Source organism: Thamnophis sirtalis, unplaced genomic scaffold (genome assembly GCF_051295495.1).
Source record: "Thamnophis sirtalis isolate CommonGarterSnake01/CBP01778 unplaced genomic scaffold, rThaSir2_p1.2 scaffold_8, whole genome shotgun sequence".
In the NCBI taxonomy this organism is placed as follows: Eukaryota; Metazoa; Chordata; class Lepidosauria; order Squamata; family Natricidae; genus Thamnophis; species Thamnophis sirtalis.
In genome coordinates, this window is record NW_028261388.1 from 85,837,363 (window position 1) to 85,849,901 (window position 12,539).

A 12,539-nucleotide genomic window follows, 5' to 3' on the forward strand; every position below is an offset into this window, starting at 1 on the left:
CAATGATGATGAGAAAGTAAATCTGCAACCAATCCTTGCATTTACGATATTTACAGGTCTGGAAAGTAAATGAAAACTAAAGTGAGACCAGAACAGGGGTGGGTTCCTGTCAGTTCTATAGAAGAGGTTCCACAAATCTACAGTGCCATTTAGAACTGGTTCCAGCTCCCCCCCCCCCCCGCCCATCCGCACATCATCAAGATGAAGAGCGAGAATCAGAAATGATTTAAACTGTTTAAAGTCAGTTCAGTAAGAAGAAGCTAAGGTCAATGTAGAATGTCATTAATTTCTTTATTTCTTTTTTCTCAATAGATTTTAGACTGTGTTAGTTAAAAATCCATACCGTGTACGGGTTCTGGGAAGTCGGGGGGGAAGGAGGAGGGGGGTTGGGGGGTGGGGGGAGGGAGGGGCATACAAAAAAAATTGTACTTCAATGTTTTAATGAATGACGAATGATGAAATATTTGTGTTTTTTAAAAGAAATAAAACCTTTTTTTTAAAAAAAAGATGAAGAGCGAGAGGAGGAATTCTGAGAGTTGAAGTCCACAAGTCTTAAAGCTGTCAAGTTTGAACACCCCTGGGTTTTTTTTTCCTAAAGGGTTAGGGGTGCAAGGGTCTTGTAACTTGACAGCTTTAAGACTTGCGTGCTTCAAATGCCAGAGTTTCTGAGCCAACATTTTGGTTGCTAACCAAGATTGTTGTTAAGTGAGCTTCACCACATTTTACAAGTTGGCCATGCCCACCCAGTCACATGGCTGGCAAGCCACGCCCACCTGGTCACATGGTCAGCAAGCCACTCCTGCTTGGACATCAAATTGCCAGTCCCAATTGTAAACAAAGATTATGTGTATTATCTTTGAAATGAGCGACAGGGGTGAGCGGGCTTTGAAAACATCTTCATAATAAACGGCTGCATGACTTGGAAATCACAGAAGGTGACATGAAAAGTGATCAGATCCATCGATAGAGAGAAGATCTGGTGCTGTTGGGTTTCAAGTCCTGCTTCCCTCATCAAATGCTTTGAGGAAGACCGTTGTAAGGAGAACCACTCCTCACTTTGAAAGTGGTTTTCAGGGCCAAAATAAGGTTTCACTCAACTTGAAGCATGCTCCACAGGTTTGACTAAAGGCCACACAAAGCCAGACTACATGAAAACATAATTTATTCATAAATTCTAATTTATTTAATAAAAATACAAAAATATAAATATACATATTTATATTTGTATATATATATATATTTAGATAGATAGAAAAATATGAACCAACACAGACATTTTAAACTCAATAAATATGGCAGTAATATTCATTCTTATCTTTTTTTTAAGGAGTAATCCGTTTATATTATAGGATACGGGACAGTATAGGGGACAGTAGCAAGAAAAGTGAAGTAAACTGGGTTTTTTTTTAAAAAAGTGTTCCCAAAGTCCTCCTGAAAGGCACAAAAAGCCTTTTTAAATATATTATACCCACCCACCCCCAATTAATATTGTATTGAATATCCTCTTTCTAACCTCTTAAGAGAAAAAGGATGAGATATTACTTCTCTTTTAAAAAACAGTCATTTTCATTCACACTGACATATTAAGCAAACTTTTACTAAAACATACACTTATGTTTTGTTTGTTTGTTTGTTTTCCAAGTAAGAGAATATAGGCCACTTTAATCTAATTACAGAGGCATTGATCTCACCAGCAAGGACCCAGTCACAAAATGCTATTTTCAGGCCATGTTGCAAGAATCTCCAATATCAATGAGGTGCGCCTTCCATGTAGGACATCTATAGTTATAAGGAATGTTCCATGTGCGTATCATGGGGATGTCTTTGCAAGGCCCCTGCCTGGCCTCCCCATTCAGAAAAATAAATGGGGAGGGGAGGAGGTCCCTGCTCATGCACAGGAATGCTGGAGCTGCATCAGAAATCTTGAAGGAGGAGGTTAGTCCTGGTCACTCTCATCTCCACCGTACATATCTGCTAATTTTTTAAACCGTGGCCCCCAGTCACTCAGGTAGTCATAGTCTTGATTTCCACCATCGGCAGTAAGCGACTCCAAAGAACTAAGTGAATTTGCCAGAGAATCGTTCCCTTCGTAGGCATACGTTGCCAAAGAGTCATAAGGAGGTGCGGTTGGATCCAAGTCATTTTCCTTTAGTCTTCGATGGATAAAATCTTGAATATCAATGTTTTCCCACAGAGATGCTGTCCTCCTTATCTGGAAAATAGTTTCTGGCATCACATCTCTTCTCATTTTGCTTTCCTCTCTGGCTTCAGGGTTCCTTAGCGTGCCAATATCAAAGGCTTGGGTATCTTCCTCCCCACCTCCTTCATCGTTATAGGTGACAACGTTGTCTCGGACATCATCTTTTGAAATGATCAAGGGCTCTTTTTTCCGCTGGCGCTTCATTGCAGCAAACAGCACAACCAAAACTGGAAGACAAGAGTAACAATATAGATGGGCATTGAATAGGAAACTCATGGACTAGGAACAATGCTGGCAAAGCCAAGAACCTTTAACATTCATTAGTTGCAGCAGGTAAGATTAAGATAAATACCACACTCTGAATTAAATGAAGGAAGTTAAAAAGAAAAACCTCATTGAAAAGAGCTTCTTTATCAATATAAATGAACTGCAGGAATTATTCTTGATATATTGTTTGGGGATATAATGGCCAACAAATGAATGGGCTTGTTAAAATGATTAATCTAACAAGGATATATATTTACAGGGCATTCAGAAAGTATTCAGACCCCCTTCACTTTTATTAATTTTATTACGCTGCAGTGTGATTTCTAAAATTCTGTTTTCACTTTGTCATTATGGGGTACTGAGTGTAGATTAAAAGAGAGAAAAAATGAATTTCAACAACTGTAGCATCAGACTGTGGCATAACAAAATTGACAAAAGTGAAGAGAGTCTGAATACTTTTTGAATGCACTGTATATTTGAGCCCTTTGTAAAGGAGATTGTCATGTACATTAAGATTATCCATAGGAACAAGAACTTTAATCTTTAAGCCAGATTCCTACTTTCATGGGAAGAGTTATACATCTTAATACGTGCATACGATGTTGTTTCAGTCTGATGCTGATCAGGCATGAATGGTGAGCAACATATCCCAGAACCTAAAGACAGGAAACTTTTTTTGCTTCTGAAAGCATATGTGAAATTTTGGGGAATGTCAGAAGTACTACCATAAGTACTGCCATGGGGTGAGTAGGGCAATTCAGAAAATGGGATGAAGCCAAGCCAGGGAATTAAATTAATTAAAAGAAAAGCAATACAAGCATTTTAAGGCACAGATAACTTTTAAAAAGTCTATATATTTTCTCCACTCACGTATAAATAAATTGACTTTTTCTCCTTTTCTAAAATAAATGACATATTCTTATCTTAACCAGGTGAACTACGCCTCTCCTATCCATATTCCCTTCTTTTTAAAAGAAACACACACAATAGCATGATTGTTTCTCCAATGAATTGGTAAATGCAGACCGGAATTACTGTTGCTGTGATTAAAACATGTTGTTTACCTGCATTTTTGTTATGTGATTCTGTTCGAAGGACTCTTTTGGAGTGCTTTTTCTGTATTATATAAATGTGCAAAATGGTGGAAAAGAATTCTTTTTCAAGATCTCATTATCTGTTGATCCTCATTCTCCAGATAATAAGGGCCATCTCTTTTGAAAGCTTTATAATAAAATTATGAAAACAATCCATATCAAAATGGACTTAACGCATTCCTTTTTTCCATTCAACATTTTGTCAACTGTTATATGTTGTCTAATCTTCCCATTCTATACAAAAGAGGTTTTGTCTAGTTCATGTGTATAAAATCATTTGTTTTATTTGGGTTTAAGCTCCCTCACAACCCGTTTTCAGTTTTCCCCAAGTATCAATATAGAAACTTGGCCTAGATTTGCTTTTCATCAACTCTTTTATAAATCAAAACTCCTAAAGTAGTTTTCCACCCTTTTCCCCATTCATTCCCATTCCTTGTCTGGATCTTCTTGATTCCCTTCTTTTCCCCCAGCCTTCCTAGCAATTTCCCTCCTAACCTTTCCCATTAGGGCAAAAGGAGCATCCTGAAAAGATCAGGCCATTCATGGTTATGGTGGCACATTTGTGTATTTAGACAATAGCACTAGGTGCCACATTCTTCAAAGCCCTTTTGTATATTTCGTATCCATGGATACCAAACGCCCAAAGAAAGCTTTCATTGTACTGAGAATCATTTAAAATGTTTCAGAAATAAATTGACTAATAAATGCAGGTGGCTTATCTGGTCTGTTCTGTTCTGTTCTGTTCAGAATGTTTGAATGCAGCACTGATTTCAGAGAAGGAGAAAAACCCTCACAATGCTTGTTGGAATAATAGCAGGATTCTTTTTTCTGCCTCACAGCAGCTTTTCAGTTTCCACAGTCAGCTTCCTCTAGTATTTTTCATCGTTGTTTATAAGGAGAAATAACATCAAGTGTCACACTTAAAGACTGGCACTTTATTTAAAGAACAGGATTTAACAGTTTGGAGTTTTTTTATTAAAAAAAAACATGTTATCTCCACTATTTGGATGCTTTATGAACTTTTGTATGAACTCCATGAATGTAATCTGACAGCATATTTATATATTTTATAAATTTCTAAATTTTATAAATATATATTTTAAGTCATTGGTTGTTGCTAGGTGTTTCCATGATCATTATTATTAGTGTATATCGTTACAGTAGCCCTGGATACCACAATGCTATGGTAAAATGGTAATCTGGCTTGCCAAGGGATCAGACCTGTTATAGGACATGTTTGCATCAGTGGTGGGTTCCTATTGGTTCGGACCGGTTCGGCCAAACCAATAGTGGTTTGGTGGCCTGGGTCGCTGGAGAGACCCAGGCTTGCCACGCCCCCGAACCAGTTCTCTGGACGCGCCGTAGGCATCACCATCTTGTTTTTTGCTTCTGTGCATGTGCAGAACAGTTTTTATTTACAATGTACCTGGCCTTGTAACCAGGAAAATCCAGAACCATCAGAAACCATCAGGAACCTGATTTCCTGCACAGAGCACCGGCTCATCTCCCTACTGAAGTGTTATCTATCTATCTACTTGCATTGAACATACTTTGAAACTGTTAGAAGGACAGATGTTGAGGCAAGTGACAGGCACCTACCCTGTCATGTGTCATTAAACCACTGAGCCACCATGTCTTTCATGTCTGTCCATCCAATACACAACACTATCAACATCAACACAACACAATTCAAACTCTTTTTATTCTATTCTCCCTCTAGTATTCTTGTCTCTCTTTGAGTGCACCTTTTAACTTTTCCCATTAAAATTTTATATTTGCAGAAAATGAACTTTAAATTTCAACAAACCAGAAGAACCAGAGACACGAAAAATTATAATTAAAACTTCTGAGCGTGAGAATCAATCTGGGTGTCATCTGATATTTTAATAAACCAAACTCTCAGATTACATAGTGAAATATGCTGGTTGAATTCATGGAGGTAAAGACGAGCACAGAGTAAAATTCAGGTGTTTTCCATTTTCTATCCACAATAATCTAGGGTGCAATAATTCAATGTGACAAATATAGTGAGTATTGATACCAGCTAACCGGATGGGATCTTGAACTTTAAGAATTGTACAGCACCCATGTTTTCCAGAAAATAAGACCCACGGGTCTTATTTCCAGGGAGGTGACTTCCACTGACCCAGCTCATCTGCGCGCACTGCCTCTCACCTCTTTTTTTGCTGTCAGAGGCCTTGAGGAACTTTTTCTGAGACCAGCAAGGCCATCAAGGCTTTCCTGGAGGCTGCTGCATAACAGAGCTGTGGATTGAGCCAGAGCTGTCTTATCGGCTGTAGAGGCCTTTAGGAAAACCTGCAGAATAAGTGGGCCCGCAAGGCAGGTGTTGGGGTGGGTGGGACCTGACTGCAACTGTCTGAAGATGAGTAGTAGGACAACTCCATCCCCCATCCCCAGCTTCATTTTTACCCCTGCACCTCATCCCACCCAGTGCACCCTGGAGAGGGTGGGTCTTAATTATGGCTTATTTGGGGGATAGGGCTTATATTGGGCACATGCGTAGAAATCAACTCAGGGCTCATTTTCAGGATAGGTCGTTTTAGTGGAAACATGGTATATAACACGCGATTATTTTAAGGAGTAAGTGAATGTCTGTTTTTCAATAAGAATAATGGCGGGGTTTTGATTTTAGTAATACAAACATCACCAGTGTGATAAACGTCTGATTTTGGTACATTTCCCACTGAGTAAAACTATCCTCATGAGAGGAAAGGAGATCTTGACATAGGTCACCTTGAACCTCTGGAGAAATGGCAGCTGATAAGTCTAAATAACTAGATTTTTTTTAAAAAAACTTTAAAAATATCAACTTTAACCCCTATCAATTAGCAATTTATTGCTATCAACAGCAGTTCCCATCTGCGAGGGAGCTCAGAACATGCAGTACTAATGAGCAAAATTGTTTACGCATTAAGTATCTGGTAGAATCTCTAAACGTTTTTTTTTAAACTGTAGAGATTTGAAATGAGATATCTATCAGAAATAAGATGCACTACGTTACTGTTGAAAATAAAAATCAAATCATGACATAATCAGTATCAGAAATATATATTTTTAGAAATATTCCATTTTAAAACCAACCTTTAAATAACTAAGGCAACAAGCTAAATGCAGCCCATTGGGGATGTATGGTAGTCCACCAGTATCTCAGTCAGTCTTTGGATTGTGCTGCATCTTTCTTTCTTTCTTTCTTTCTTTCTTTCTTTCTTTCTTTCTTTCTTTCTTTCTTTCTTTCTTTCTTTCTTTCTTATCTATTTATCTATTTATCTATTTATCTATTTATCTATTTATCTATTTATCTATTTATCTATTTATCTATTTATCTATTTATCTATTTATCGATTTATCGATTTATCGATTTATCGATTTATCGATTTATTGATTTATCGATTTATCTATTTATGTATCTATCTATCTATCTATCTATCTATCTACCTACCTACCTACCTACCTACCTACCTACCTACCTACCTACCTATCTATCTATCTATCTATTTATTTATTAGACTTATATACCGCTTCATAGGGCTTTCAGCCCTCTCTAAGCGGTTTACAATTTTTTTTTAGCAAATTGAGTCAGCAATTTGCCCCCACAGTCTGGGTCCTCATTTCACCCACCTCGGAAGGATGGAAGGCTGAGTCGACCTTGAGCCGGTGAGATTTGAACCGCCGAACTGCAGATCACAGTCAGCTAAAGTGGCCTGCAGTGCTGCACCCTAACCACTGCGCCACCTCGGCTCCATCCTTGGCTTTACAAGACTGAGAGTTCTCCAGCACCTAAATGCTGGAGAACTCACCATTTGTTAAAGCCTGGATCAAGGAGATTCTTCTGAAAATGTAGCCTCCGTGAAACAATTTCCAGTTACAAAGAAGGAAGAAGGAAATGGTCCACTTACTCAACAGAATCATAATGCAGAGCAGAATGGCAATGAGGGCGCCTGTGCTGAGGCCGGCCGGAAGGAGCAAAGCTTCAGCATTACAAGACTGCATGTTTCCCCTGCTGTCACAGGCGCACACTCTGATGCTCAGTGTGCCCGTACTGCTCTGGATGGGGTAGTCATTGTCAAATATTATTACTGGCAGGAGGTAGCTGCTCATTTTACTGCGGCTGTATCCATTCCGTCTGGTTACCACGCCTGCTGTGTTATCTGCACCAGAAGAACCAAAGACACGGAAAATTATATTTCAAACATTGTCAGCAAAGGACTCAAAATGTAACATAGAGAGCCAATAATTAAAGCCCACCTTTGTTATCCACAATAGAGAAGTTTGGATGGACTGTGTATTCTGGCACTAGTTCAAAAAAAAATTTGTGTCCACGTGGTGGTTCATCTTTATCCACAGCACTAACAGTTTGTATCAGCTGCAAGGAAATAATTATATGTTGTCAGGCACATAAATGTTACATCTTTTGCCTTGTAGCATAATCTGTTCAGATAAATACCTGTAGCAGTTTAGAAAGAACCACATAAATGAACTTTTACAATCTCTTTCACATTCCCTGACCTGCACTAGGTCTATGGTGTAGGCTCTTGGACTCTCTCCTCGCATGTACTCCTTGCACCCTCCCCAACTCATGCTGCACTTCTCACATACCACTTGCACCCTACAACATGCCTTTCACCCACTTTTCATTTTAAAACATGAAGAGATTTAGTTCCTAGTTTACAACAAGATTGGTTCTTCTAGTCTCAGCTACACAAGGAATGTCCTTAGATCTAACAAATGGTCATGGAGACTCCTCTTCTAAGACATTATAGCCCATCTAAATCATTAGAACAGAACAGAACAAAATTATTTATGGCCAAGTGTGATCAGACACATAAGGAATTTGTCTCCAGTGCATAAGCTCACACTGAACATATAAACAGAAAGTTTCATAGGTCATATATGTTGATAGATGGGCAACTATGGAGGAAGGATGGTGAACCAAAGTGGGTAAATAACAATATGAGTGTCCTGGCACTAATACATAATAGTGATATTATGTCACTGCATACATGTTGTTCTTTTAATACCATTGCTGTTTGTTGCAGAAGCCACTGTAATGTAGTATACTTCCTTATTAGGATTTTTCCCATTTGCTTGGAAAAGTTCAATGCTAGCTTTTTGTAACCACAAGGACTAGAAAAAGTGATATATCATCAGTCAAAATTATTGGTTTCTGGATAACAGCCATTCTTAGGTATTTACAATATTTTACCTTTTCAATCTTTATATAATTTACTGTATAAATGCACTGTCCCTTTCTGCCTATAGTAACACCATTTTTATGTGTAAGTCTTCTGATGGAATAAAATTCCCATTCACCCTCCCACTTACTAACGTTATTGAAAGACTATGAATAAAGATATGGCAGTAAGCACTCTAAATTTTGAACATACTATAAAGTACTTCCATTGTTCACAAAAGAACCATGTTGTGAAATATTATTTTTGCTTTAAATTGGTAATTTTGCCTTTCAGAATTGCTGTTACTGCTTTAATTCAGCCTAGGTTGACATCTGCAGGCACAATAAGCCAGATAGGAGTCTAAAAACTGTCAACCATTTTAATTCCTTTGTCAAGACAAAGCTTTACAACCTTTCCTGACCCACTGTATAAGAAGAGTTCTTCCATACATACATCAAATCAACTATTTACCAAAGTATAGATGATCACGGAAGGAAGATAAGCAAGTGAATTAGGGAGACTAGTAATAAGATCACTTACAATTCCAGAGACTGGAAGAAGGAATTGTCCTAGAAGTTAAATTTTATCTGTTTGTCTTAAGAACATTAGGTCCATGTTACCAAATGTCAATTCTTTCAGGTTTTGTTGAAATGACTTTGAAATTTTTTTAATTGAAAGCTTTTTAAAAATGTTTTATTCCCGCCTTCATGGTTTATAGAAATAAGACAGGCAGTGAGGTCCAGCCCCGACTGGAATGAATGTATGAGGGTGTTTGTTGTTTTTAAATGGTTTCTTTTATCGTTATGTGTTTTTTCTTATATTTTTTGTAAACCGCCTGGAGTCCTTCAGGATTGGGCGGCATATAAATACATTTAATAAATAAATAAATAAATAAATAAATAAATAAATAAATAAATAAATAAATAATCAACATGCCTTCTTCCTCCTATTTTCCCCACAAGAAACCCATCAAGTGAGCCAGGTTGAGAGAGAGAGACTGGTGCAAAGTCACCAACATGGCTTCGATGCCTAAATCAGGAACAGAACTCAAACTCAAGGTCATGATTGTGACAATATATAAAATACACATTAAAGGGAACTAATTATATAAATGCCAGACTTTCATGTCACTGTCCTAATAATCTTTTATGAAGTATCCTTACAGAAGAACATTCCTCTCTTGAGTCATTTTTGTCCTTTTTTTCTTTAACAAAATGAAATCAAAAGTAAAATGATATAAAGTATATAGCTAGCTGCAATCCCATAGGCTCTCCAGGTATATAAAGATGAGACCATCACTGCAAATCAAAGGATATAAATAGCAGACATGTGAATGGAACCTGGACATTTTATGATAAAAACTCTTCCAAGTAGTGGCAAACATACATCCAGACATCTTCAAGTTGCCAAGGTTGAGAAACACTGGACTAAGGGGAAGCTTTCAGTTCAGTCAGCCTGAGCTAAGAAAGTGGAGAGTTAAGTCAAGTGAGAGCATTTGGAGGAAGCTCTTGAAAATGCAGCTGAGGAGAGCAGAGGCCTGTTTATCTCCTTCAGAATTCTTAGTGGGGCAACTTCACTGACGTTGCCTGAACATAAATTTTACCTGTACAAAATCAATTAATTAATCAGAAGCAAGCTAAATAACTGAACAATCCTTTACCAACTGACAGCCCTACTCTAAAAAAGGACATTTGTTTGTATGTAAGTGTGCATTAGTAATCAGCCAAGCATATAATTCTTCCTATCTACCCTGAAGTAGCTATTGATTTTCTGCTCCATATGTAATACCCTTAAAAAAGAAGGCTTTCTTTCCCCCTCTTGCAAAGCATTCTCAGTCGACCTGGTGCAAGTCCTTGTATGCAGAGGGTACAAACTGTGCCCCAAATGCATTGCTGACCCTCATCGAGGCAGTTGAACGATGGCAGCCAAATTACAATGTTTAATATAACAGAAGTCCTTGTATGCAGAAGGACTACAGAAGTGGTAATGATCTCATTGTTTTTTTTTTACAACATCTTTAAATGAAATTTTGTTCATTTCCTGGGGCTTTTATCTCATAAACACAAGTAGGAAAAGGCGAGGGTGTGACCCATGATGGATTCTTGAATGTCAATTTGCATGAAAAGTGGTAATAAAAGGCACTTGAGGTTTTATTAGAAGAAGAAAAACTTTTTTGGTGGGAGGCCAATTGAACTTTTGAGTACACATGTATAGAGAAAGAGAAAAATTAAAAAGAGAAACTGAAGGAAAGCACACAAAGGCTAAAAGATTGTGCGACTTCAACAAACATAGTGCATATATGTACCGGTACATATGTACCGCATGCACACACACATTGAAATCTTATTTGGACTAGAAAAGTATGCCAGATGTTACTCAATAGAGAGAGAATAAGACTTGAGACTTGACTATTGTAACGCCCTCTACATGGGGCTGCCCCTGAAAAGTGTTTGGAGACTACAACTGGTCCAGAACGCAGCCGCGCGAGCGATACTAGGTGTACCAAGATACACCCATGTTACACCTATCCTCCGCGAGCTGCACTGGCTTCCTATCAGACTCTGAACGCGATTCAAGGTGTTGGTCATTACCTTTAAAGCCCTACATGGCCTAGGACCCAGATATCTGCGAGACCGTCTTCTGCCGCATACCTCTCAACGGCCGATAAGATCGCACAGGGTGGGCCTTCTCCAGGTGCCGTCAATCAGACAATGTCGGCTGGTGCCCCCTGGTGGGAAGGGCCTTCTCTGTAGCCGCTCTGACCCTATGGAATGAACTACCCCCAGAGATCCGGACTCTTCCCACTCTCATGGCCTTCCGAAAGGCTATCAAAACCTGGCTATTCCGGCAGGCCTGGGGCTGTTGACCTCATGACTGAGGTCCAGCCCCAACCAGATTGAGTGCATGATGTGGTTTTTAATCTGTTTGTCTTTGTCTTTTTTAATTTTTTAAAATGTATTTTCTGTAAGCCGCCCGGAGCCCTTCGGGATTGGGCGGCCTATAAATTTATTAAATACTACTACTAATACTACTAATAATTAAGACTGACGGGGTGGAATTACCAGCAGGCCACATAGCAGACTTATAGACCATCTTCAAATACCTTGGTATCCCAAAATTTGTTAGTATTCCTCAAATACCAAGAAATCACTAATACTTTGGGAACCATGATGAGAAGAGCAGGAAGTTAGCAACATCCAAGTAGCAACAAAGGATACGCATGTCATGAAGAGTCAGCACAATGGGAGCAACAGGGTTCCATGTCAATCATCAGATTCCCTGTGAGTATAGCGAACTGGCCAAAGGAGAACATAGAGGCTGCTGATGGGAAAATCCAGAGGTTCCTCACAATGTACAGAGTATCCATCCCAAGTCCAATACTCAGAAACTGTACATCAGCCAGAAAGAACGTGGGCAGGATCTTGTGAGTGCCAAAACCACCATCCTGGATGGAACCCAGAGCATCTGGAATGCCTTGGTAAGATGGCACCAAAAGAGCTGAAAAAATGCCCGAGGTAGCACCAGCCATGGGTGAAAGATCAAGCAAGGGAAGTGCCATGACAATGCACGGGATGGCTGGCATTGGAAATCCTACCAGTGGCTGGAAAGGGCTAGACTGAGCACTGAACATAGCAGCAGAAGAACTAGCACCAATCCATAGAAGCTTTCCATGTAAAATTGGATTTAGTTTTTATTTATTTGGATACTCACTGCAATCAAATCTTTCCACAGCTTAGATCCAGTAAATTATCCAGCGCATTAAAATGACATACAATAAATCTGGAA

At 38.8% G+C, this 12,539-nt stretch overlaps 1 protein-coding gene across 1 annotated transcript in view; it reads right to left on the reverse strand.

The window, feature by feature from the left end:
* Nucleotides 1–1,420: 1,420 nt before the first annotated feature.
* Nucleotides 1,421–12,539, reverse strand: part of CDH9 (cadherin 9) — a 119,025-nt gene continuing 107,906 nt past the window's right edge. Inside the window, exons 10-12 of the mRNA XM_087721994.1 lie at nucleotides 7,828–7,945; nucleotides 7,479–7,730; nucleotides 1,421–2,427 (exon numbers count right to left, since the gene is read on the reverse strand). Coding sequence (XP_087578120.1) covers nucleotides 1,937–2,427; nucleotides 7,479–7,730; nucleotides 7,828–7,945 — 861 coding nt within the window. The 3' untranslated portion in view covers nucleotides 1,421–1,936. The remainder of the gene's footprint in view (nucleotides 2,428–7,478; nucleotides 7,731–7,827; nucleotides 7,946–12,539) is intronic.